The following is a 27,868-nucleotide window of genomic DNA, read 5'->3' on the forward strand; positions in this document are numbered from 1 at the left end:
TCCTTGCCTTCCCCCGCCTCCCTTTTTCAGGTGGCTTTTCCTCCAGTGAACCAGCTGAGGGCAGCAGTTATATGGGGAGAGAGTCCACGGCCCCATGTATCAGGCAAGGCTTAGGAAGAGGAAGGGAGGTGGGGAGCGACAGCGAGCAAGCAAGCAAGCAAGCGCCCGGCAGCCAGCAGCAGAGAAGCCGATCTCTTCTCCTCCTTTTTCCTTCCCTCCCTCCCCCTTTCCAGCTCCTCCTCCTCCTCCTCCAGCCCTTGTGTGGGACTCCATTTTCCCAGCCCCAAAGTCTCCAAGGAAGGGGCCGTGGGAGCGAACATCCAAGATGGAATAGGACCGAGTCTTTCTTCCACGTCGCCCTTGCGTCGCGCTCGCTGCCAACATAGGATATACGTCTTTTTGTGTGTGCGTGTGTGTGCCGCGTGTGAACAATTTGCCTGGTGCTTTGCCAAGAATGGATGACCAAGGGAGGCTGATCCAAGCTCGGGGGGCAGTGGGGCTCACGGGCCACCCCCCGGTCCAAGGAGTCCAGACCATGACCCCCCACTCTCTCCACGAGCCCCCCTCGGATAACGGAGAGCCCCGGAAACAAGACATCGGCGATATCCTCCAGCAGATCATGACCATCACCGACCAAAGCTTGGACGAAGCGCAGGCAAAGTTGGTTACCCTTTTCCGTTCTTGGATGGCCTGGGCTTTGTGGGTGGTTGGAAAGTTGGGTCGGAGGGTTTCCCTTTGTGTGTGCGTGGGGCAGGTGGGGGAGAACAATTGGCAAAGTAGGGCTTAGTTGACGGATTTGGAATCGGGGTGGCATGGGGGACGTTGAATGGGGTTTCGGATTTTACAATGTGGTATATTGGGGGTTGCTGGGATGCCAAGCTGGGGGCGAGTTGGAAATTGAGAGTTGGTGTGGAATGAACTAAGGAAGATAAGCGCTGTGGACCAAGTAGGTACATCGAGTGGGGTATCCTTAAAAGTCTCGAATCTTGGCACCATATTTCAGGGTGTTTGGTGGAATCCAAAAATCAAGTGTGAGGGGGAAATAAAGGGGTTCCCCCCGTGGCAAAAGTGGGACTGGACTGAGAGTGGGATAACTTGTGGGGGAACTTTGGTGGAGACTTAAAAGGAGAGCCAAAGGCCTGGATACAGAAGAGCAAGTATTAAAGTTTGAGTTTTGTTTCTTAGAAGAAAAGAGAGATACATGGGAGTTATTCCTAATTAGGGACTGTGATTCACTTTGGGGGAGATAAAGTATTGATTGGTATATAGGGCTATTAAGGGCCTGTTTGATCGGGGATTTAAAAAAAATAGAGCGATTTGGGCACTGTCTGAATACAGGCGATAAAAGTTTTCTTTGGAGTTACTGACTAATGTGGGGTGTGCAGGCATATATGTAAAACAGATTGATGATTTGGGGGTAAGAAATTAGTGGGGAAGGGGATAACCAGCATGTAATGGGCCCCTGTAATATAACTATTAACAGTTTGAGAGAGAGGGCCTGGAATTCTGGGTATTTCTTCCTAAACTGGTATCTCCCACTTATTCCTAATTCTCACATGTTTTGCTTAAACCTCTGGACCTCACTTCTCTTCCAGAAAATTTAGAAGTCTCACTGGCCACTAGCATGCTCTGCTTTCTCACCCACTTGTGTTTCAGGGGTACCCAGAAACCCCAAACACGATCAAATTACAGAGTATTGGTAATAATATTTGGTGATTGGCTTATATATTAGTAATATTTGGTGACTAGCGAATATTCTACATATATATATATAAATTGGGAGAAAGGGGACAGGGCGGAGTGTGCATCACCAATCTGATGTTGATGTTGTGGATTTTTTAGCATCTTTGTACAGTTTTGTGGGGGGAGGAGTTCAACTATTTCTTTCATTTTTACATTGATGGAGGAGGATCTTTCCTCAACAGTCTTGTTTGTGGATACTTGTTTTCAAGAGTAGGTATTTTGTCTGTGTGGTTTTGGCGTGTAAGAATTTTGAGGCTGTTATGTGCGGGTTTATTAGACAGAACTGTGGTTTGTATCAAAAGGCCTGTTTAGTTTCCTGGAAGGTGTTTCCACTTAGGAATTGTCACTTCCGTGTGTAAGAGAGAGAATGTGCCTGTTGTGAAGTGCTGGTCAGAAATATAGGTGTATTTTTGGAAAGTCAGAGTTTCTCAAGGGTGTCTTTTTTTCCTGAGACCTGTGTGGCTGTGTGCATTAAATCTAATGTGAGGTGAATTCTAAGTTGGATGCCAGAGCATATGGAGAGGTTTTGTAATGAATCCGTGGCCAGGGGAAGCTGTGGGATTGTAAACAGAAAAGAGGCTCTCTCTGTACAGTGTTTCAGCCAGATCTTGGAAAGTTGTGTTTCAATGTGGAAGGGTGTAAAAGCATTGCCCTTTTTTGGTGATCTGTAAATTAGGTGCTCTGTTTTGTAGCTTGGAAATATTAACTATTTGGGGACAGTTTTACTTAAAGGTGTGCTCATATGTCAGTTGTTGCCTGTGCTGAGAGTTTTAATTCCATTTTGGGATGGTTTTAGACTGCAAAACTGCATCCAGTGTTTTCTGAATTTGGCTGTTGTTTAAAAATAAGGCTGAGTTGTGTAACCAAAATGGGAATCTTACTGCTTAATTAGTACAATTAGTTAATCAGAAAAAATCTTTTTAAAAATTGTTTTATGCTGAAGTTAAAACATTTAGATCAGAAAGGTTAATACGAGAGAAAACATTCTTTTGATTTTTTTGTGTTGGTTTATGGGGCTTATTCCAACAAAGTGTACAGAGTCTATTCCTTTTTTAAAAATTACCTCCTCTTTGTCTACTTTCCCTAACTTGAACAAAGTTTGTACATTCCCCCGCTGTTTTCACAAGCCATTCAAGAAACTGAAAGGAATGTTGGTTTTTAATCGTGTCCATCCAGACACTGGAATTATACTGGGAATTATGGGATGTGGATTGAATATTCCATTATATGAGTGAATAAAAAGGAACTTGAGTTATTCTCTAGACTGAGACCTTGGAGCTATTGTAGGAACAGATATAAATTGTTTATTTTCTCTTTTTTTAAAAACTGCACCCTTCGAAACTCTTTCCGAAAACTGTTGGCTTTATCTATTCTCTCTTCCACTGTTTAAACTGCAGGAAACATGCTCTGAATTGCCATCGCATGAAACCAGCCCTATTCACCGTACTCTGTGAAATCAAAGAAAAAACAGGTATTGTTTGGTCTGGGGTTTGAGGGGGGTGGTTGTTTTTTTGGCTTGTCTTTCTTTCAATATTTCAATGTATTACGATGAAAATTACTTAAAAGGGGATAGAAAAGGAAGGGGAAAGGAAGAGGACTGGGAGAGTTGAGGGAGAGGAGAGAGGGAGAAGAGCGGGTGTTTCTCCTCAAGAGGTTTTGCCAGAGGCCTGTCGTCTCTGCGCCATCTTGAAGCGCCTGGAATTTCTTTTTTCTGCCTGCCCTGTTTTCTTTGTAGCTGCTTCGCCCCTTCACCCTCCTTCTCTCTCTTTCTTTCCACACTGCTTTTATTTTATTGCCGTGACCCCTCTCGCTTGTGTTCGCGCTACCCCACTTGGAGGGAGGCCACCAGAGGTCTCTGGTAGCACCTGGATCTTTTGTCTGCAAGAATAATCAACCCCCCCCTTTCGAAATGATCTCCACCGCCTCTTGTTCCCTCACACTGTTTCCAAAATCCCCTCTTGTTTTGGGATGTATTCCTCGGCTGGTTGTTGTAGGCTTCACTGTGGAGTATCCTCACTGTGGATTGTGCAAAGAGAGAGCAGTGGTTATATGCGTATGTGTATGGCAAATTTGCTATTTCTTTAGCTCCTTGAATTTGCATTCTGCCTGGATTAAAAAGTGAAACAGCAGCGCCCTAGCCATGGGGCCTAAAGGGATTAATGGAAAGGAAGAGTGCGTACAAGTCTCAGGTCTTTTTTTTTTTGGGATGTTGTTAAAAGTTCATATGGTCTAAGCTGCCAAATTTAGGCCACATATATCTGGTGTGCAGCTGTTTTGAGGCGCCAAATCCTGGGTACAGTTAAGGCTGCCATCTTAAGGACACTTTTCTGGGAGCAAGCCTTACTTGCAAGTAGACCCGTTTAGGATTGCTTCATAAACTGCTAAAATCTCATTTACGTCAAGGGGAGTTAGGAAGCTTAACTTGCTCAGGGCAGAAGTAAAATCATGTATGTATTTGTAGCTGGCCCATGTGTGAACTGTACGTTTTCTTGGCAAGGCTATGAGGGGTGTTGCGAGAGACACCGTATAACTCACTGGTCTGCAACTGGTGAGTTGGGACTCTTGAGGTGGGTCACACCCTGATATAAGATGAATCGCACAAGCATTGTTGTACTTATTTTAAATTTGTTTGTTTTATTCTTGGAGCCAAAAGAGAGGGAGAGGAGGCAAAAGTATAAGAGAGAAATAAGGTAGATAGATAAACATGAGCAATGGGTTACATGTTACATAATAGAATTAAAGGTGGGTCTTGAGACTGAAGAGTCTATTGCTGTAAATTCTCCATGTGTGTTAGTGGATACCATCTTTCTTGCTTGGGACTACTAGCTAGGAATGGTCTGTTCCATTTTTATCTTGCATGTATGGTTTGCATTTTTAGAATGTAACACACTAGAGTCTCATGCTTTTCATAGTCTTTAGGCCCCATCGTTTATATATGTTTGCTTCTGCCTCCTTTCTTCTCTGTATATGGATGCAGGTGGCTGTTTAAGATATCTTTCATACAGGCTTCCTGTTACCACAATAACTGTGTTAATTTTTCAGGTCCCACAGAGCCCTTGGTGGCGACTGTATTTATAGTATACAGAGTGTAGAAAACAATCACAAAAAGAGGGGGCGTGTGATTTTAAACACAGCTTGGACAACGCGCATGACTTTTTTATCCACTAAAAGTGGGTGTGTGTAAAGTGCCGTCAATTTGCAACAGACTTATGGCAACCCCAGCAAGGGGCTTTCAAGGAAAGTGAGAAGCAGAGGTGGTTTGCCATTACCTTCCCCTGCAGAATCTTTCTTGGTGGTCTCCGCATCCAAGTACCAACTGAGCTTAGCTTCCGAGATCGGACGAGATTGAACCATATCATGCTGCCTTCCCTCCACCCACTAAAAGACCATGCTGAAAAATAACAACTCCATAATATGCCTGATTTCCAGGGGTCTAAATGGAAGTCTACTTTGCATGTTACAAAAAGGATCTTCCAAGGAGGAAACCTCCTAAATGTAGATATTTATCACATGTAAACATTTCACATGCATTTTTTTTTGCCATGTTTATATGTAGTGAACAAGTCGTGGGGAACCCACAGCAAAAAAGCCCATGTGTGTGAGGGTGTGGTGTCATAAGTTAATGTCCACCCAAGTGTCATATATTCTATAAGGAAGGCCTGTTCTGCCATATATGAAGCAGCCGTCTGTCAAACATAGCTTTCATTTTATTTCCAGTCCAAGTTTTCACATATGTGTACGTGGTACGTGCCTAAATGGCATTTGTGCATAAGTTGTGATTTTTTTTTGTAGATAAAATTGTTTACATCTGTTCTGACTTGGGACTCGTCTCTTAAATCAGATGTTGTAAGTGAAATATCAACTTTTATAAGGTTTTAATGGATGACTTGCTGTCGCTGAGACCTTAGAGTATGGACTTTCTTGGACTTTTTCATGTCCTGGGCATCTTTGCACATCTCGGTGAACTTGTTGGTGTTGAATGGGAGCAAATGGTGCCCAGTATCCAAGGGACGGTGAGTGCTTCCTTGAGGAAAGAGAATTTCTAGCAGCATCAAAGTAAGTGATGGTCCAATCTCTATTGAATAAGCCCCGTCTCGGATCTCTTCAAGTTTTGTGGGCCAGTTTCCAGTATCACCTTCTTAGCCAGGTTGGTGGAGCAGATTGTGGCTGGGCAGCTCCAGGTTCTTCTAGATGAAATGTGATTTCTAAACCTAATTCAATCTAGATTCCATCCAAGCTTTGGGAGTGACACTGTTTTGGTCACCATAGTGAAAGATATTTACACAGAAAGAGAGAGAGAAGGGGTGTGTTGCTCTTGGTTCTCTTTGGGACTTGCATATTATCAACGATGGTATCTTTCCGGATCACCTGGGGGAGTTAGCTCTCTGTTTAGGTGCTTGCACTCTTGTTTTGCATGCAGATTTTAGAAAGTGTTGCAAAGGAATTGAATTAGATTAAATTAAATTAGAGACTCTAAAAGACTCTTTGGCAATTAGGGAATCACAAATTTCCATTCTCTCTCATGCTGGTTAGCATCTATGTGAAATCTGCTGGAAGAAATCCTCCAAGATTTGGGGTGAGCTGTCACTGATATGCTGATGACACTCAACTGTCTTCCTAATTTTTGTCCGATCCAGGTTAGGTCTCTGGCAGGGTAGTCCTATGCACAGTTACTGCAATCTGCATTCCATTGAAATCAATGGATGTAGACTGGAGCAACACTACATAGGATTGCACTGTGAATGGTTTGGTTGAAAGTGAAGAAACTCAGAGCAGTGTTCCTCATGGTGTGAACCCAAAAGAAACTAGGGAAAAAGTGTGGACAGGGACCAACTGCTTGCAACTGTTTCATGGCTTGGATGTGTTCCAGCAGTTAGTTTGGTAGCAATTGTGGCCAGGGGTGTGTGTTTTATCACTTTCAGCTGCTATGTCAACCTTACCCCTTACGGTACAGCAAAGACCTTGTGACAGGTATTCATTTCTTGGTGACTTGACTACTATAATGTACTGTGTATGGAGTTGCCCTTGAAGAAAGTCTGGAAAATATAGATGTTCCTGAATGTGGTAGTTCGGCTGATTTCTAGGGACATATGCAGGGAGTATATTAGTTTTACAAGAATTCCTTGGATCCCCGGTTGTGTTTTTTACCACATTCAACATGATGTTCTTGGCTATTGAAGCCCTAAATTTCATGGAGTTGAGAAATATGAGAGAATGACTTCTGTCTTGTAAAACCAGCCCTGTCCTCCAAGAATTAACATAGTGGGAGTCTACTGTGGGTCCCATCCAACTTCATGGAGGCCAAGCTATACCCCCATAGGAACATTGCATTCCGGGTGATGGTTCCCACCTTGTAGAATTCCTTCCCAAGTGAAACCTATCAGATCCTCAACTTTGGACGTTTTAGAAGGCCAGTGAACTCTTTTCTAATGAGCTGGGTCTAAGAAGATCAGTGAGCGGTCAACATAACCTGATCTTGTCAGATCTCAGAAATGATTGGCCCTGGTCAGTATTTGGAAGGGAGACTTCACCAGAAAGCCAGGTTTGCTATGCAGAGGCAGGCAATGGCAACCACCGCTGATCATCTCTTACCTTGAAGGACCTGCGGGGCTGCCTTAGGTCTGCTGAGATGATGGCCAAAAATAGGCCTTGGAAGGCCAGTGAATGTTTTTCTGACGGGCTAGGCTTTTTGTGCTGGTGGTACTGTTCTGGTTTCCCTTTTTGCTGCCCTCCTGTAGGTTTGATTTCTATCTTTTAAGGATCACGATATATAATATGATTTGAGGACCCAAATTGGGTGGAAAGGTAGGATAAATCATTTTAAATAAAATAAGTATAGATATTGCTGTTGTTCGGTTGGTTTGTGTTTTGCTGCCATCCATTTTGAGAATGCTAAAAATTTTAAACTTTAAAAAAGTTGTACAAGCGGCATGTTGTTAATACCATAGATTGGTTTGCTCGAACAGACGTTGTTCCTGTGCTTTCTCTGTGCTGTGTGAGCGTGTAAAGTCATGTTATTTAGTATTTCCCAGCTCCCTGGCCATCACAAGCCTGCATGTTGTTGCACATACAATTGTTGTATTTATTTATTTGCATTTTTGCCCTACCTTACCTGGTGCCTGCAGGGAGACTTATACCCTGGCCCCACCCTTACATCTGAAAGAGAATCTTCATTCCCCGTATCCAGGGCAGTGTGTGCTCTTCCTTAGAAACACAGAAGCAAGCAAACAGAAAACTCCCCCACCCCTGTACATTCCTATCCTTGGACTAGATGGTCTGTATGGCCCCTTCCAACTCTATGATTCTATGATTCTATCCATCCAAATTTCCTTCTCAGAGATGCTGAATTAATTAAACTAATGTCCATAATGTTACTAAGTTTGCACACTTCTCTTTGCATTGGATAGATATCAAGGGAGTGAGGATCAAGGTATGTGAGCCTCCAATACAACCCCTATCTACGGTTGCCAACTCCAGGTTGAAAAATTTGTTGAAATTTGGGGGCGGAGGGAAGAGCTCAGTAGCGATGTGATGCTATAGAGTCCACTATCCAAAGCTGCCATTTTCTCCTGTAGAACTGTTCACGCATTGACAAAGACACTTCAGCAATTTAATCAAAGCCCAATTTTATGCAGAAGTTCCCCAGTACCTTTATTTAAAGCAGGTTTCTGCAACCTATAGCTAAATACGGCTTTTTAAAAAAATGAAAATTTTAAGTTAAGGAGTATAGGAGATGAAAGGAATGGCAGGCAAAGAATTGTTGTGGGGCCAAAGGACTTTTATTTAATTAATTTACAAAAATGTATACTCTGCTTTTCTGCCCTAGTCTGTGCCACCAAGGCAGTTTAGAGACTAAAAACATAGATAATAAAAACTCAAAAACAATTAAAACCATACAAAAACACACTGTTATAACTAAAGCTAAAATACATGTACAAAAACATAAGAACAGCAATTAAAACATAGGGCAGGAAGGACGGATCACTGGGGGAACATCAGACAAAACAAAAAATTCTTCACTGGCTGACAAAAGAGCAAAAGATGGGGACAGGCGAGTCTACTTGGAGAGAGAGCTCCGGAGTTCTGGTGCCACAGCCGAGAAGGCTCTATCCCTAGTTGTCACTTGCTCGATCTCAGAAGGTAGGGTACTCAAAGCAAGGCTTCAGAAAATGACTGTAGTGGTCAGGTAGGTCGGTAAAGGAGTAAACTAAAAGGTTTCTTAGAGATCCTTTGCAGACAGGGAAATGGTAGAAATGAACAATTGCCCGTAATCCAAATGTGAACAATGCACATGTTTATGCCAGTGCACTGAAATTATTGTGCAAGGTGCTGCTGTGTATATTTATTATTGTGAGACCTTATGTGTGTGCTCCTTCCTATGAAAGGATTGCAGCAACTAGTCACAGACTGCAAAAATTGGTCTTATCAGTCATGCTAAATTGTATATTTTCTGGTACACATATAGACGGTCTTATACAGATCTCTTGCTCTGAATTTTGGCTCTTTAATAATAAAAGGCTGACCCCTGATCCAATCACAGCTGTTCTGGTGTCTCATACAGTTTGCCCCTTCAGTGACAAGGTGTTGGGGAAAGATCTCTCTTTGCCTGAGACCAGTTCCTTTGGGAGTATGTAGGTTGATTAGGGTTGCCAGCCTCCAGGTAGAGGCTGGAGATCTCCCGGAATTTCAAGTGGTCTCCAGGCCACAAAGATCAGTTCCCCTGAAGAAAACGGCTACTTTGGGAGGTGGACTCTATGGACTTATGCCATGCCAAGGTCCTTGCTTTCCCCAAACCCCACTTTCTCCTGGTTTCTCCAGGTTTCGCCCCCCAGATCTCCAGGAATTTCCCAACTTGGAGCTGGCAACCCTAGGGTTGATGGTAGAGACCATGCTTTGCCTGGCAAGAGTCCCATGTCAAATCCCTCGCAACTTCAGTTAGAGCATTTCATTATTTACTTCATTTATATCTTCCCCGCCCCCCCAGTGGGGACCCAAAGTGACTCACATCATTCTCCCCTCCTCCATTATATCCTAACAACCACCATGTGCGGTAACAAAATAGTAAAGAGTCCAGTAGCACCTACTGGACTCTAGGTGCCACTGGACTCTTTACTATTTTGCTACTACAGACTAACACAGCTAACTCCTCTGGATCATAACAACAACAGCAACAGATTTATATACCGCCCTTCAGGACAACTTAATGCCCACTCAGAGTGGTTTACAAAGTATGCCATTATTATCCCCACAACAAAACACCCTGTGAGGTGGGTGGGGCTGAGAGAGCTCCAGAGAACTGTTACTAGCCCAAGGTTACCTAGCTGGCTTCAAGTGGAGGAGTGGGGAATCAAACCCAGCTCTCCAGATTAGAGTCCTGCGCTCTTAACCACTACACCAAACTGACTCTCATGTGAGGTAGGTTAGGCTAAAAGTGTGTGTTTGACATCGAGCTTCCACAACAGAGTGGAGATTCAAACCTGGGCCTCCTAGATCCTCTCAGACAGTCTTACCACTAAACCCACACTGGTATTGGAAAAGGTCTGAGACCATTGAGAACTGCTGATCTTTTAGAACCTGGCAGTCATATGGCTTTCCTCCCATACATTTCTGGGAACTGTAGTTTCGTGAATGTGATTACAACTTTCTGGCAGACATTTTTAGCCTCTTTGCACTGAACAATAGTTCCTAGGGTTCTGCGATCAGGCTCCAAGGCAATAAATCAGACTAGAAACAGGTTTAAATTTTTAATGTAGACCTGCAGTTGAAATGGATGAGACTCTTCTCTTGTCCCATGGTGGTCCCAAAGATTGCCTTTAAAACACACTTTTCATAACACTATAAAAAGAGAGTTGCCAACAGAGGTACTGAAAAATACTGGTACCTTGAGATGAGAGCCTATGAGAATGTACAAAGTAAAACACCAAAGGTGAACAAAAGATTGTTGAGCAAAGAAGCAAGTGTTATCTGAACATGTGCAGTGTGCCTTGCCTTTGTGAATGGAACCAGTTTATCTTTTAAAAAACAAAAGAATATAGTTGCCACTGTGCATGTGTAGGGTGGGATTAAATGTAGCTTTTCATCCAAATTGCTGTAAAGGCAAAATCCCTCGAAGTGTGTGCAGAGAGCTCTGAAATCCCATTTTTCTGAAAACGGGGAAATAAATAATGGAAACATTTCTCCCCCTTTTCCTGGTTTGACATTCTTCTCTTCTAGCAACTGGCCAGGAGGATGAAATTCTGGCTGGTTGGCGGCCCAAAGCCCAGACATGTAGAGAGGCGTCCTTGTTGGCTGCTCAGCATTTATGAAACTCTCTCTTCCCCTGGAGATTTGCCAGGAAAACCCTGGAGGGAGCTCATTTCAGAAATAGCATACAGCCTTTTTATCTGGGAAGACAAATGGTGATTAAGGCTGCTGCTGAATGAGATTCAGAATAAAGGGCACCACCAGAACAGGAAGGGCCTTCTCTCTCCGTTTTTCCACCCTCCCTAGTTTTTCAAACCACATGCAAATATATCTTTATCTTTGGCCAGAGACCTAATTTTACGCAAAGGACTGCATTTATCCATCCTGGCAAACCAGGGCTTAATTAAACCCTGGTTAGTTGTTGTAGATGGATACAATTTGTTGGTTGCTGCCAAACTGGATTTCAGAATAGGATTTGTAGCGTGTTTCTTAAACTGTAGTTTGTACAAATTGTGATTTGTTGCCATTTCTGAATTTATAATCCTCCAGTTGTTGAGTTTTTATTTATTTACATATAATCGGCCTATCTCCTTGAGACTCAAGATGGATTACAAATTTAGAAAAACAATGCAATAAAGAAAAACAGTAAAAGATATACTATAAAACATTGTAACATCTGGGTTAAAAATTAGAAAAACAATTCTGTACTAATAAGGTAATTATATATATTACCAGGTAACAGTGCCACAAACTACACCTTGTTCTCATTATGAAAGTGCACTCCTGACAGATTTCATTTTAGTAGTACCGTGTTCCCTTTATAAAAACACTCTCCTAAACAATTTTGTTTTACACATTTGGTGGAACAATAGAACCATGAGAGCCTTCTTGACCTTTCTGGCCATTACACCAGGGGGCCAGGCCTCTGCCCTCAACCCTTGGGAGCTTTTGGGGGCAGGGCACAGAGAAGGGAAACATCAGATAGGCTTGCCATGCATCGCACAATAGCAGGAGGCTTCCCACTGTTAAGCTTTGTTGCCTGGGAGAAAAATAAAATAAACAGTGACGTTGCTACACCACTTCTGGGTACAAACCAAAAGTGATAAAGGGTAGCTCTAGGAATCATCAGAAACATATGATGACCATAAAGTTTCTGGCAATTCCTAGAACTACCCTTTGTCACTTCTGGCTTGTACCTGGAAGTGAAGTAGCAACTTCACTGATGTTGCATGAACCCCCACCCCCATTTCCCTGCCTCCAGCCTTCCCACCTTTTGCCATGTTTGGCCTGACAACCCTATCATCAATTGATGTCACAACATTCTAGGGAGTCCCCAAAACTCTTTGGAGAAACCCCGAAATGATGTCCTGACAATGATCAACTTCTCTGCCCCCCATTTTCCTTTTGCTGCTCATTTAAACAGTGGCAGAGACCATGAAGTAGTGGTGGGAAGTTTCCCACTATTCCACATAAGCAGGCAACCTTAGGGCCACGCAGAAAATGTTTGGGTGCAGGCAACTGTTGATCCTACCTCCTTGCAGGGTTGTACTTTCAGAAGGCTTTGATCAGAAGAGTGGAACTGCGGCAGCAAGACTTATGGAGGGAGGTGGTCCTTTACATATATGGCTTCTAAGCCATGAAGGGCTTTGTATGAGCCAATCCCTTGAATTGAACCCAGGAATTAATGCAGTCACACATAGATGACAGTATAGGGAAAGATATCTTCCCTGGAGGCCGAGAAGCAGTCCAAATGTGGAATACTCCTAAATCAGGAGTTGTTACATATACCTGGCTAGACTAAGTGGAGTTTGCTGCACAAACCATGGTTGAAATAAACCAAGGTTAATCATGATGTCTGAATGCAACTATTAGTCTTCTCCCACCAATTAACCCCTGCTCCCTTGTGAATTTATCTGACCACTACAATCATTTTCTGAGGCCCTATTTCAGATGCCCCTTCTGAGATTAGGTGGGAGGGAGAGGACCTTCTTGGTCATGGCACCAAAACTCTGGAACTCTTTCTCCAGAGAGACTCAGAGGGAAACTACATGAGATGCCGGGGTGCGTCTCAAGTACTGTAAGGTTTCCTGAGTAAGGTAGTCTTACAAAGAACAGCTGCTCCTTGAGATTCTCTTTGGGGGGAAGAGTGATGGTGGGGATTCTCTCTGTTTCTTGCAAAAAGCCTCCACTTGGGTTTTCTTCCAGGAGCTCGTGGGCAGGAGGCAGGAAATCTAGGTCAGATTTTTACATGAGAGAGAGGGAGAGAGAGAACCCCCCCCCCCCCGCTCTTTTCCTTGGTGGAGAATCGCATTGTGATTTTTTTTTAAAAAAGCAACATCAGTGACCATGGAGTTCTACCATAGAGTTTCTGGCCATTCCTAGAGCTACCCTTTGTTTTACCTGAAACTGATGTAGCAGCACCACTGATGTTTCACACACCCAATGTCTCTGCCCTGAACACTCCCACTTTGTTGGCAACCCTACCTCAGCCCCACTCCCCCACTGCCTGTGCCATTGTTGCTCTCCATATCCCAGCAGGTTGGCTACCCGTGTTACTAACAATGAGATGGGCCTCTGTACTAGAAAAGCATGCCAAAATCCTTTTCCTTAAAAAAAAGGGGTGAGTGATTGTGCTAAGTTGATAACTCTGCTCTTGTGATGTATTCCCCCCCTCCAAGTTGCTACCTTACCTTTTCATCATAAAAAACAGTTTTGATAAAAATGGAGTTTAAGAATAGTAAACTATCTAATAGCAATTTTAAAAACATAAGCCTAAACATAGTCATCAAAAATACCAGCTCATTAAAGAAGTTGGAAATTGTAATAATATATTTGTATGTTGCATCTTATAAATATATTTTTAAAAATACCAGCTCATTAGAAGAACTGCATTGTAATCAAGAAGATATTACGGATGCCAAGCAGAGGCTGTTAAAGTGTACTGTTGTTGGAGTTTTGTTGGTGGGTTTTTGGGCTGTGTGGTTTTGGGGTGTTCGGGGGGCAGGGAGAGTTGCAATATAACTTTGAACGTATCCAAGAGGAGGAATCAGGAACTTTTTGAATTACACCTCAGCACGTACACACACCCCACCTGCTAAAGTCTCTTATCTTCCCCTAGTGAAATGTAAAAATAACGTCTCTGAGGAGATTTGACTGTGGCAAAAGTACAAATTACAAAAATACAAATGAGGCCTACTAAATCAGCACCTCTTTTATATTGTTATCGCCAAGAGCTCCTGCAGCTCTATAATTTGGTGGGTGTGTTTATGTGTATAATTCAGGAGTTTTACAGGATTGTCCAGATAGAAACAAGCAGGTTAGGAATGAAAAAGGGGATTTCAGCTCCATCCACATAATAATTTTTCTCCACATGGGTATTGAAAAGCCCCTATAATATTTGGGAGTATCCAGACGGATGTCATACCCAAGACTTGTCTGGCTCCTATATTTTTCTCTGTTGGACTGAAATAAAAAGAAACCTATTTTTAATCCAGCTCAGAGGACAAAATATGGGTTGGCTGTGGGTAGAGTGTCCGTGAGTCCATATCTGCAAACTCAATGGGGAGGGGCTGGAGCTAAACACCGTCTTCAAGTTCTATATTTCCTCCTCCCCTTAGCAGCCTTTTAAGGGCTTTCTTTCCATGCCTGGGTGAGCCATGCTGTGACATTACAGCATACCTCTGGACTGCAGGGAGGGAGGTCTGAAATCATCTATGATGGAGAAAAGTGGCGGGGAAGGAGCGATGGTAGTAGCCCTCTTCCCAACTACTCCCACCCCTCTTGCTGCCATGCCAAGAACATGTTTTCATCCCCTTGTGTGGAAGCAGCTCTAGTAGTCTAGTCATTCTAACACAGTCCTCCTGTAAACAGATAAACAGCTTTGGCTATTTCACTAGTCTCCTAAAATGTTTACTATTCCACCAACCTGGCACGTGTCTCTGCTGAACGTTTGTTAAAAAATTTAGTTTCTGAAGGGGCGGGGGAGTACAATCCCTCTTCCAGAGTATGAAAGCTTCCCTACCTATTCTCCAGGAAGTATTTTTGTTTATTATTTTATTGTAAGTGACCAGGTACTTGTCACTTGTTTTGGAGGCCTGAACCAAATGTTTGCAATCATCTCTTTGATTCCTTGCAAGAGGCTTGGGATGTCTGTACAAGCCCCAATTCACCTGTGTGTACAAGGCCTGCCTGTTGTCGCAGGGTGGAAGTGTGTGTGCGCTTCTATGCAGCTTTCCCCAGTGAGGCTCCCTGGGTGTGTTTCAGGTTAAAAAAACTATTGTTTGCCTATCATGAAAAACTTGAGCTGCCCATTTCCTCACTTTTAAACCCAAAGGGACCGAACGTTTTTTTACTAGGCCCTTTCCCTTCTTCAGCATCCGCCCTCATTCCCCACATTTCTTTCCCGTCATCCTAAGGCCCTGAGAAAGAGGCCTATACTCTGAAAGTAGTGAGATCTGGCAACTCTGTTGTGGTCTCCTCTGATAATCTTAATGCGCACAAAGGAACAAATGACTGCCGGGGGCTATGTGTGTGTATCAGGCAATGTCGATGCCACAAATTCAAGCCAATTTTGAGTCTGCTTAATGGCTCCCCGCCAAGAAATCTTGAGAATGGGCACGCCTGCAGAGGGATTAGGAGCCTGGCTGTTTTCGCAAGCAAACCCTTACGCAGCTTTCGTTGTTCCCTGTTGCAGTACAGGTGCCACCTACTCTTCATTGGCCCTGCTCCTCTGCCTTTGGTAACAGCTTGCGCAGTGAAATTTGTTGGGGAGGCTTTTCCTGGCGTTTAGCTAGGGGTAAAGCGTCAGGTGCTCAGTTTCTGTTGGATGAACGGAAGTGTTGTGGGATGGGGGGGGGCAGCCCTAGCTGTGATTCAGATGCAAAGCTGTACTTCATTGATAACCTGCCTTTCTCACTGAGAGTAGAGGATTACAAACTATAGAAAACAATTCAGTTAGAGGGCATGAGACATCCAACTGACAACGGCCACAGGATTAAGATTGCAGAATTGGAAAACAATGCAAGCAACTGTCTGAGGCATGACATGCCGTAATGCAGAATTGTTTCCCAGGTTAATGAGCGGCATTCAGAAGTGACACATTCCAAAACTAGGGCCAGTCTAGACTCGATGGGGTTCTTCGCATCTTGGTTTTTCATATCCCTTCAGGCCTTTGCCTCCCCAGCTCACTTTCCGCTGAGAAAAGTGTTTGAAGTGATGGAGAACGGAAAGGTGAGTGACACAGGGAAAGACTGGAGAGGGTTCACATCTTTCTCTCTCATAAGCTTCCTCATTTGGATCAGATATGTGAAAAACAGAGCTGCTCCCTCCCACATCTAATGTGGTTCTTAAGTGTCAGCTCAGAAACTGTCTAAAAGGCCAGTGTAGTGGAGCGACTTTGAAATTCAAGAGGTGGTTGTATGAGGAACTGCAGAAGAAGAGAGCCATTTGGAAATCCCACCCCCCTGCAATATTCAATAAGTTTTCATGGAGTTGAGCAATCTTTCCCCTCTCATTTTTCCCTTTTATCTGATAGCTCTCCTCAGCATTCTTTCCTTTCATGTGGTTTTTAAAGGTTTTTATTCTTTTGGTTAATTTGGAAAGTCTTATTGTTCTGCATACCTGTGGAGCCCCCCCCCCCCCAAATAGGTAGACTCCTTCCTGGCCTGTGGGTGGTCTTGTTTTGTGTGGCTTATTATTCATGTGGAGGCATCCGCTTTACAATTTGATGTAGTGATAGTAGCACAAACGCTTTGTATATTTAAGGTCATCAGGTTAATCCCAGGTTTATCCTGTTAAAAGATGCTTGAGACATTAGAAAGTAGCTATTAATCAGGGTGAATAGTACAGGAAAAGACCGGGCTGTATTGCCAAGACCATGGCAATACAGCCCGGAAAACCCACAACAACCATCGTTCTCCGGCCGTGAAAGCCTTCGACAATACATAGTACAGGAAAAGATAAACCCTAGTTATGACATTGTTATATAAGGCTGCTCTGCTATGTTAAAATTACACAGTCGTTGCAGTATTGTATGGTGTTAGACTAGGGAGACCTGAGTTCAAATCCCCACTCTGCCATGAAGCTTATCTTGGGCCTGACATTGTCTTTCAGGATAAAGTAGAGAAGACAGAACCAGTGTTCCCGCTAATGTGAGCACGTGAGCAATCGCTCACAGATTCTGACTCCTCCGCTCACAGCTTCTCAGATGTAGCTCACAGATACTAACCCTCAGGCGGCCCCGCCCTCCCACTTAGCCAGCATCAGCAGGTGGGCCCTATAGGGATGGAGCAAAACTTTAATGAAAGTTGTTGTTTCGGCTCACAAAGTAGATTTTTTAGCTCACAACACTGCAAAGCTTAGAGGGAACATTGGACAGAACCATATATACCTCTCTGAGAAAGAGTGGGATAAAAATGTGATAGACATGGGAATCCATAGCATTTTTATGAATAGTTGGCTTCTGTTTTTAACACTGTAGTTAGGAAGAAATTGTTGGGAAGGGTGTTGGTCTCTGTTGCAAGTTCTTCCTTTAATGTACTACTTGTTTTGGTGTGACTAATTTGAAACTCTGTTTCTTTCTCCCTGTGACTCCCCAGTTTGTTTACTTACTATCATATGGCTTTGCCACCCTTCTTTCAGAAAAAAATCAGGAGAATGGATATAGTCTTACCCTCTCAACAGAGGAAGGATAGTTCAACTTGTCAAGGCCATCCAGTGAGCCTCATGGCTGAGCAGTGTGACTTAAACCTAGGTCTCCCATGGATATAACAGACTATTTAATTTAAAGTCAATTCTACCCTAATATAATGAGAATAGGGTGGTGAGGTCCCCTTACCATCCCTGCGGCGGTGGGGGACCCATCATTTACTGGGAAGACCTTCCTTGCGTGCACGCTCCCAGCGCTGATACAATGATGTCACTTCCGGAGTGATGTCATTGTGCTGGCTGCGGGAATGCTCCCGCGCTTTGCACAGGGCTGGCCTGTTTGGGCCCCAAGTCAGCCTCAAGTAAGGTTGCCAGGTCCTGTTACCCTCCTGGTGGAAGAGAGGGCGTGCTCCCGCACGATCTCATCACTTCTGGGAAGTGATGTCATTGTACAGGCGCACGAGCATACCCTGGAGGCCTGTTCACACGTTTTCCTCCCGCCGGCAGGTATGGGGAGGCAGAGGGTAGGAGTGGGGAATCCCTTGCCCTCACCAGGGGACCTGGGATCCCTAGTCCCAAGCTAAGTGCACGCGGGATCATTCCTGCGGCCAGCACAATAACATCACTTGTGGAAGTGATGTTGTTACACCCCTCTGGGAGTGTGCCCACTGCAGATTTACCTAAGAGGCATTTTGCCTCCTGGGCCTGTTCCCTGCACCCCCCTTCCCCGCCAGCCAGGTGAGTTGTGGGGGGGGGGGCAGAGGCAGGGAACGGTGGATCCCCTGCATCACCCCACTCCCTAGGACTGCCAACCCTAAGGGATTGTAGGATGGGATGACTCGATTTTAGAAAGAGAAATGCAGCCAGGACAGTTAAGATTTACAGGAGGTGTGAGCTTAGCACATTCCACATGAGTGCCTCTTTTATCTAAAAATTAGATTCACCCCCCCCCTTTTTAATATACAGCTGGGGCAAATCTTAGTTTTATATAAATGGGCTTGCTGCCCTCCCATCCAGTCTGGCACTAAATTTAACTCTGGTTTGTATCCTGCCTAGAATTTCTAGAGGTTCTGATTTGCTGCTCCTAACCAGCCTCCTCAATGCTGTTTCAGGGGGAAGGGAACCGCCAGCAGTACTGTGGGAGAAGAATCAGAGGCCTCCATGGGAGGAATTGGAAAACCCCTCTCTGGGCCCGCAGAAATTCTAAGAGGGTTCTAAACCACCCAGTCTACTATACCTGCACTATGTCCTTTCTTCCATGCATGTTGACAATTTTTAAACGTCTTTGTTTCACTTGTTTTTCAACCTCTTATTCCATCAATTTTCACATAAAAGGGAGGGGTGCTTACAAGCACGCCCCTGCTGTTTGTATGGGTATGTCAGCCATTGGCTGTATCCAGATGCTCCAACAAGAAGAAGAACATACCATCAAGTCGCTGTGGCAATCCTTCCCAGCCATGAGGTGCTCAAGGCAAGAGATGAGGGAGGTCGTTTGCCATTGCCTTCCTCTGGGTGGTGACTCCAGTCTTCCTCTGTGGTGTCCCATCCAAGTTCTGGCTGTCGATGGCCCTGTTTAGCTCCCATCCCTGATGAGCTCAGGCCAAACTGGGCTATTAGGGCTGCTAAGACAGTGTGTACAAACAATCTTTTTGTATGCATTTGTTTTAAAATGTCTGCCCAGCATATCCAAAGTTCAGAGCAGCTTATAAATAGAGGGTTTTTTTAAAATCATAGAAGCGCAATTAATCTGACAGCAAGATAAACAATCCATATTGTTTCAAAAAACCTGAAAAACCTGTTTGGCCAGTGGGAACAGAGAGTTAAAAGACATGGGGAGCGTACAAATGTTCCTTAAAAATGGGTCTTTGCCATGATGGGAAAGTTTAGAAGCTTTATTAAGTCAGAGAGGCTGGAATGTCACTCAGTTCTTTTGTTTCTTATTGTTTTTTGAAGGAATCGTGAACAAGTTTATGGTTTTTGAAATGTGGCTGTGCACATTTTGTTGAATTAGGATTATTGTTTTGTTTATTTCATAATTCCTTATAACGTGTTAAGATGACAAGGAGGAATCGCCCAGAGAAGGTAGAGAAAGATGTGTTTTTCTCCCTTTCTAGAGAAGGTAGAGAAAGATGTGTTTTTCTCCCTTTCTCACAATACAAGAACTCGTGGGCACTCTATGAAATTATTGAGCAGTCGGGTTAGAACAGATAGAAGAAAATACTACTTTACACAAAGGGTGATAAACACATGGAATTCGTTGCCACAGGAGGTGGTGGCAGCTACAAGCATTGCCAGCTTCAAGAGGGGACTGGACAAATATATGGAGCAGAGGTCCATCAGTGGCTATTAGCCACAGGAGATAGATGGTATTCTCTTTGTGGGGAGGTGGTGCTCTGTTGTCTTGGTGCTGGAAGGAAGGCAGTGGGAGGGCTTCTGGTGTCCTGGCCTCACTGACAGTCCTTTAGATGGCACTGGATTTCTAGCCACTGTGTGTGACAGAATGTTGGACTGGATGGGCCACTGGCCTGATCCAACATGGCTTTGCTTATGTTCTTATGTTCTTATGCCCTCATTTTTTCTTCTTTAAGGTGAACCCAGCTTTTCTCTGCCTTCAAAATACATTTGATATTCAAACCTATTAGTGATGTGAATTCTAACCCACTGGCCAGTCTTGGGCTGTTACCCATTCTTCAGATAGGCTGTCTACTCCTTTTTGTGTGTGCTTGCAATTTAATGAGTAGAATAATCTTATGTACAGTGAATCTGTGTACTTACTTTAAATGAAACACAAGCAACCATTCCTTAAGAGTTGAAAAACTACTTTGAGTAGGGGAGAAGGGTGGGTTCACCACCACATAGTCCCTAGCCAATCAGTACTCAGTTCTGCAGCAGATATGCAGACTTGGTTTCCCTTTACCTTCCTCTTGGCCAGAAGAGTTAATTTGAATAAAACGGAGTAAATGTGCTTCAACTGCTCAAAATGTGCTATGTTCATACAGAATTATATCTGTGTACCCCATGGTAAGTGGGGCCTCTCTGAAACCACTGTCTCAATAGCAGTTGATTTTAGGAAGTCTTATGGGTGAAATCAACAGCAGCCCGTACACAGGCTTTCTCTGTGGTGGCCCCTTCCCTGTGGAACAGCCAGCCTGAGGAGGTCAGGAGAGCCCCCACTCTCCTAGCTTTCCGCAAAAGATGCAAAACTGAATTATTCAAAAAGCCATTTGTATTGTAGGGAGGGGTCTCAGTTGCTCTGCTATTGAGTTAGGAACCATAGACTTCACCTGTAGATTTCATCGCTATGTTGCCTTATGTACTACCTGTTGCTTTAAATATGTGCTCCTATGTCAGCCCTAGAATTGCTTATGTTCTGTTTCAGCATTTCTTCAACTCTGTATTGGATTCTTGCTAATGCTATGCCTTGAGTCTCAGTGGGAAAGGTGGACTATAAATAACATACATGCATACATACTATTCTGATCTATTTATTTTTTTCTCTTCTTTGAATACTTTTTTCCAACTATAGTTTAGCCTCTGAGTAGGTAACAACCGTTGAAAGTGTAGAAATGAAAACAAATTTAAGCTGACCAAAACAAATCAAAGTTAAAATAATTAAAATATATATGTTATTGTTACGTTAGGCATAGCTATTCTACTTCAGTCTGCGAGTTCTCTGAAAGTGAATGTTAAAATGGATAGAAACTTAATTTAAATGTGTAGGCCACCCCAGGCCCGGGGTCAGCACAAGTTATTTGACTTGAGAATATCATATGGGTTTTTCTTCCTTTCAGTGCTTTTATCTGCTTGCCAAATCTATACCGTGATTGGTTGGCTTTTATCTATGATTGGAGTGGCTTTTAATGAATCCCAGCTTCAAAGTCTAATGGAAATAAGAGTGATCAAATATATTGAACCTGACAAAATCAAAGCGCAATGCGGTAGTTGTATTTGGCTAAACTAAGTGGAAACATCTTTCTAACTTGAATTTATACAAGCAAAAGCCTGGTCTCTTTCAGCTCTGTGTGTGTGTGTTTTGGGGGGAGGGGTTATATTAAAAAAAGAGGTAGTGCTTTCTGCTTCTCACAACACTTGAAAACAGGGCTCATTTCGAGGGGGAACGTGCAGGAACACAGTTCTGGCAGTTCCCCATAGAGGTCACATGTCAGGTGGCCCCGTCCACCTGACTCTTGGCCATTTTGGGCCTGTTTCAGCCTGGATTGGGGCCAAAACGGCCCAGATCGGGCCTCTGATGAGTGGTAGATCATTCTCCCACTCAGCAGCGGCCCAATCCTGACCGTTTTGGGCCCCCTTTCGGCCATTTTCAGCCCCTTTTTGCCATTTTGGGCCCAATTTTGGCCCTGAATGGCCAGTATTGGGTCCAAAACAGCCAGGATAGGTAACGTCAGGGGTGTGGCATATGCAAATCAGTTATGCTAATGACACACTTCTGGTGATGGCAAGGCCGTGGCATATGCTAATGAGTTATGCTAATGAGTTCCTCCAGCTCTTTTTCTATGAAATGACCCCTGCTTGAAAACATTTATCTTTTTGTGAGTCACAGGGAGGGGTAGAGTAGTGGCTAAGTGTGTGACTGTGAACATCCTTCATTGTGATTGCGAACATCTCATGAATTTATTTTATTTCCATAAAATCTTAAAAATAAAAAATTTAGATAATTTAAAAATAATTTTTAAAAGGATTTAAATTATTTTTTAAAAATCGTGGCTCAGCCACACACTCATTAGGTGGACATTGTCAAGCCTCTTAGTCCTTCATCTGTAATACAGAAAGAATAATACTGGCTAGGGGTACCAAGTTTCTGCCAGTGCAGAAGTCCCCCCAGTTCCCGCTGCAATTAAAAGATTAAAAATCTTCCTCTCTCACCAGTTGTTGGAGTACTGGTAGGAAGAAAAAAAATTAAATCACTGACAAGTGACAGCCTGGTATCACTTTCAGGAAAAACTTGAATGTTACTCTTGTCTAGGAGTCACCAGAAACTCTATGGTTTTACTGTAGAATTTTCAGCAGTTCCTAGAGAGAAGTGCCATTGCTAAAAGATTCCCCTTTCCCTGCCATCCATTTATTGCTGGCCTACCTCACATAATTGTTGTAAGGGTTGCTTAAATAATGTATAAGAAGCACTTTGAACATGCAGGAAAGTATTATATAGATTTCTCACAAATGAGATTAAAATTTCGTTTTTGAAATTAGACTTTTATAGGGGTACTTCTATAAGGAATTTGAATACATATTTTTATAAATGTTTCTCCCCTTTTCGGCTTCAAACTACTGTATCTGTAATCCGGAATGTATTCAAACTACTGTATCTGTAATCCAGAATGTATTCAGAGTCAACAAAAATAATTATTATTTCCTGTAATAGTAAAATTAATGATTGAGGGCCTATCAATTGAGGCAGAAAAATCGGGCTGCCTCTTAGGGTTGCCATGTTCCCGTAACCTCCTGGTAAGGGAGGGGGCAACATGGTGCTTATTGGTGTGCTTTTTTCATGAGTGCGTGCTCCTGGCAGGTGCGATGATGTCACTTCCGGAAGTAGGGATGCTAGGTCCGTTTCCCTCCCAGTGGGGGGGGGGCACTCACCTTCTTTTTCCTCTTCACAGGCCCGGGAGCGCATGTGCGCACTTTACACAGGGCCAATTTGGGGCCCACTCAGAGTGTGAGAGTACTCCCAATACAGCATGACAACTAGGGTTGCCAGCTCCAAGTTGGGAAATTCCTGGAGATCTAGGGGGTGAAACCTGGAGAAACCTGGAGAAAGAGGGGTTTGGGGAGGGAAAGGACCTCGGCATGGCATAATTCCATAGAGTCTACCCCCCAAAGTAGCCATTTTCTCCAGGTGAACTGATCTCTGTGGCCTGGAGACCAGTTGTAATTCCGGGGGATCTCCAGCTACTACCTGGAGGCTGGTAACCCTAATGACAACATTACTCGGCGGTGGGTGAAGTGCTCTCACGCTTCACAGGAGCCAGAGGAAGTGATGCCATCAAGCCTGGTAGAAGCGCACCTGGTGTGCTCTAGCTCAGGAGGTTTTCTGTCCCCAAGGCCCAATCCTTGCACCTCCCCCCCCCACCAGCCAGGTGACTGGCAGTGGGGGACAGAGGCTGGGAGCAAGGGTTCCCGCACCCCTACCAGGGGACTGGCAGTCCTATGGCCCCTACAGGAGGTTTGGATTTCTGGACACTTTGAGGACTCCTCAGTGATGCGGAACAATATTAGCCTGTAAATTAAAAATAAAAATGCTACTGATGCTACTTTAAGCAGCAAGAAATGTTAAAAGCAATTGAACATCACTTAAGAGAGGAGAAAAAGGAAGTGAGATGGGGGAACTGCTCGAGTCCCTAAGAGCTCATAATATCTTGGAGGAGGAAAATTTGGGTTGGAGAGAAAACTTCCCACTTGTTCCTTCCCTTGCAGTTCTTTGTAGGCTCCCCTCACAATTTTATTTATTATAAACAACAACCATTTCTTTCTAGTATGCCTGCATTAGCCAGGTGCTGAATTAAACTGTGTTGCTGCACATACAATCCTGCTACATATGCAAAGGTAGCACACCAGCACGGCACCTGCCTGGGTAACACAGATCTTTCGATTGTTTGTACTGAACGGGTAGAATCTGAGGGCTGAAGATGAGGGGTGTGTGCAAAGCTGCACAGGGAACGTCTTCTGTCTCTCCTGCGTCACCTACATTTGAGCCAGGCCTCCGTGTGTGCGCACGCGTCTGGGGAGGGCAGCAGTTTGGTTTCTAGGCCTCAGGCACCAAAACTGTCTTAACAGTAATCCAGCAGTGGAATTGGCTGCCTAGGGATGTGACGGGTTCCCCCTCATTGGTAGTTTTCAAGGAGTGACTGGATGAATAGTTGTCAGGGATGCTTTAGGCTGTTCCTGCATTGGGCAGGGGGTTGGACTAGATGGTCTGTAAGGCCCCTTCCTACTCTATGATTCTGTGCTTCTAAAATGACTCGGGGGGGGGGGCTTTAACTCTTCCAGCCTCCTTCCGTTTCTGCCAAGCTTCATGCTAAAGAGTGGGTATTACAGGGTGTGGGGGATATTTTCCTCGGCTTCAGGTCCCATCACATTGTGAGCATTCTCTGTTCCCGAAACTCTTTTTATACTTGGGGGGCAGCAACATCAGCCCGAAGAAGAGTTCTGATGAACTCAGATGCTTGCGCACTGTTGTGCGTCATGTGGGTTAGACTTACTTTTGGACCCACAACTTAATTTAGGCCTGCTTTGCCATCTGGCTTGGAGGGAAGGGAAGGCTCTTGGGAACACGTGAGAGTATTTTACAGAACCAGTTAAGACTTAGCAAAATTGCCAACTTTGGAACCCGGTAGCTGCTCCTTTAACCACAGTTTGCTCCGCAGCCATTCACAGGTGATCAAACTTAACAAGCATCTGCCAGCAAAAGTTTCATCTGTTGGTTCTTTCTGTTGATATTCAGATAAAGGGACAAGAAAAGGCCGACCCGCTTCCCACCCCCCCTACCATTTGGCAACCTTCTTTATACCCCTATTGCTCATGTCAGTCTGTAACCCCCTCCCACACACCCTATCCAATTTGTCCTTGATTATTTTGCATTTGTTTCATAGTAAGCTGACAGTGCTGTGATGCCGGCTGTGGACTCCCTGATAGGCTTGCCACCTTTTGTCACTAGCCTCATTCCTACGCCCGTCAGCTGTGAAAATGTAGCAGGCAAAACTTTTCCTCTTCCTGTTCTGTGTGCCCGGAAAAATTTCACCCAGTAAATTCCTGTGAGTCAAGCTGCTCTTAAACAAAGAGAAGCAGAGCCAGGGTGACCGTCTCAGGGCCAGAGGCACTGTGGGTGCTGCACCCCACCCCCCTGTTTACTCTCGATAAAGCTAATTTGGCTCCTCTTTCCTTGCTTTTGGTGGGTCTTCTCTTTACTCTCCTTCTCCCCCCCTCCCTGCTGCCCACCGTATCTCTGTGTGCACCAAAAATCGCCACCCCATTTCTGGGCCCTCGGTTGTCATGGCAACGACCTAGCAGTGACCTAGTCTCCTGCCAAGCGACAAAAGAGGAAGGAGGCTCCAGGAGGGGAGGGAGGGGAAGCCCACCAGGGAAGGTAGAGGGCAATGTGTGTATGCCTGGATGGGGCCTGACCCATTAACTCTTTCGTCTCCCCCGTCTTTAGGACTGAGCATCCGAAGTTCACAGGAAGAAGAACCGGTGGACCCCCAGCTGATGCGCCTGGACAATATGCTTCTTGCCGAGGGGGTGGCTGGCCCCGAGAAGGGTGGTGGTTCGGCTGCTGCCGCAGCAGCTGCGGCAGCAGCAGGAGGAGTATCTCCGGATAACTCAATCGAGCACTCTGACTATCGCAACAAGCTCTCTCAGATCCGCCAGATCTACCACTCGGAGCTGGAGAAGTATGAACAGGTGAGAGCTGGTGTTTATCTCGTGGCATTGCTCTTCAGTTTAAAAAAAAAATGGGAAGAAAAAGCCAGGGGAATGTCTTTTTTTTTTTTAAAGGAACACCAACACTAAATATACATGTACTAAGGATAGTCACTGACTTAATAAAGTTTGCTTGACTGTTTCAAAGCTATGGCAGGTCAATAGATCTTCCATGTACAGAGGTTTTCTGTTATCAGATACTAAGTTGGGGATAAGCACAAGGGGATAGTCCATTCTGTCTTCATGCTGCTCTTGGGGACTTCCCAGAGATACCTGTATACTGAGTAAGACCTATGGTTGCCAACCTTCAGGTGGGATCTGGGGGTTTGGAATTACAGCTGATTTCCAGATGTCAAGAGATCAGGTTCCCTGGAGAAAATGAATGCTTTGGAGATTAGAAACTATGGCATTATATCCTGCTGAGGTCCCTCATCCTCCCCAGGCTCCACCCCCCAAATCTCCAGGAATTTCCTCACCCAGAGTTGGCAACTCTAGAAGACCATTGGTCTGTCAAGATCAGTATTATCTACTCAAACTAGTAGCGGCCCTCCAGGGTCCTGATAGAGGTCTTTCACATACTCAGTCACTGAACTACCTTTGATGGTGGAAACAAAAAGTGAGGCTAGATGGACTTCAGTGTGATTTTGCAAGAAAACTCTTTATGTTCCTAAATGCAGAAAGGGAAATTTGGAGACCCAGCTGAATAACTAAGGGGTTGGTGACGGAACGGGCTGTCAGTTCAGGGGTAACTTATGGCAGCCTTGTAGGGTTTTCAAGGCAAGAGTCGTTCAGAGGTGGTTTGGCGTTACCTGCCTCTGCATAATGATCCTGGTCTTCATTGGAGGTCTCAAGTACTGATCAGGTTGACCTTGCATAGCTTCCTAGATCTGATGAGATCGGGCTAGCATGGGCCATCCAGGTCACGGCAACTAAGGGGTTAGGTATTGGAAAATCAAGTAATTCTTCAAAATCAATGAAGAAAGCGGAATAATCAAATACCCCCTCTTTCCTGGATTATCTGATCAGGAAGAATTATTTCCCCCTTGAGTCTATGTTCTCTACTCACAAATCCCTACTGCCAATTAGTATTCTTACTAATTGGCAGTATTCATCCTTAAACACATAATGGAAGGGTGGGAAAACATTCTTGTAATGCTTTACTGTGAGTAGGAAAATGTGCTGAGGGATAACTAAGGGTCTGTGTACAAGGGGCAGTCAGTCTGTGGATGGAAACTGCATTTTTAAAGAAACAGACTTCTAGTGGTACTGCTGCGGGTTAAGCCTGTCAGCCTTAGAAAATATGTAGTAGTAAGAACGGAGAATGTCCCTGAAAACACAGAGAGTGATTTTCTTTCATCACTGAGAAACTACAGCCAGGGCCAGCTCAGGGGCTTTATGTGCCCTAAGCCATCCGTCCCAGATATGCTTTGAGCCACTGACCAGCTCGCGGGGCCAGTGAGTGAGCCCTGAGCTGCTGCCCAGCTGGTGCCAGCTGGACTGGGGGCGCTACAGGGCTTCCCTGCCCTTTGGTGCCCTAAACAGTTACCTAGAGCTGCCTTGTGGGTGGGCTGCCTCTGACTATAGCCCATTCCTACACAGCTCAAGCTCTGGAGTTAGAGGTTGAGCCTTCCAGGCATGTATTTATTTATTTACTTAACTAGAAGCAAAGCCCGTTGTGCAAATATGTGCAAATAAATACAACGGGCTCTTGAAAGCAGGGGTTGGGGAGGGCTGGCGGGGGGGGGGGGTTCTGGGAAGGGCTGGCAGGCAGGCAGGGGGGTCTGAGAAGGGCTGGCAGGTAGGGAGGGCAAGGGGGGTCTGGGGGAGCTGAGAGGCAGGAGAGGTCTGGGAAGGGCTGAGA

At 44.5% G+C, this 27,868-nt stretch overlaps 1 protein-coding gene across 2 annotated transcripts in view; it reads left to right on the forward strand.

Moving 5' to 3' along the window:
* The first annotated feature begins 229 nt into the window (after window positions 1–229).
* Window positions 230–27,868, forward strand: part of PBX2 (PBX homeobox 2) — a 37,510-nt gene continuing 9,871 nt past the window's right edge. For both annotated transcript variants that reach the window (XM_054978979.1, XM_054978982.1), the window contains exons 1-3: window positions 230–660; window positions 3,141–3,214; window positions 25,745–25,989. In XM_054978979.1, the coding sequence (XP_054834954.1) occupies window positions 455–660; window positions 3,141–3,214; window positions 25,745–25,989 (525 nt within the window). In that variant the 5' untranslated portion in view covers window positions 230–454. The remainder of the gene's footprint in view (window positions 661–3,140; window positions 3,215–25,744; window positions 25,990–27,868) is intronic.

Source organism: Eublepharis macularius, chromosome 4 (assembly GCF_028583425.1).
Source record: "Eublepharis macularius isolate TG4126 chromosome 4, MPM_Emac_v1.0, whole genome shotgun sequence".
NCBI classification, from domain to species: Eukaryota; Metazoa; Chordata; class Lepidosauria; order Squamata; family Eublepharidae; genus Eublepharis; species Eublepharis macularius.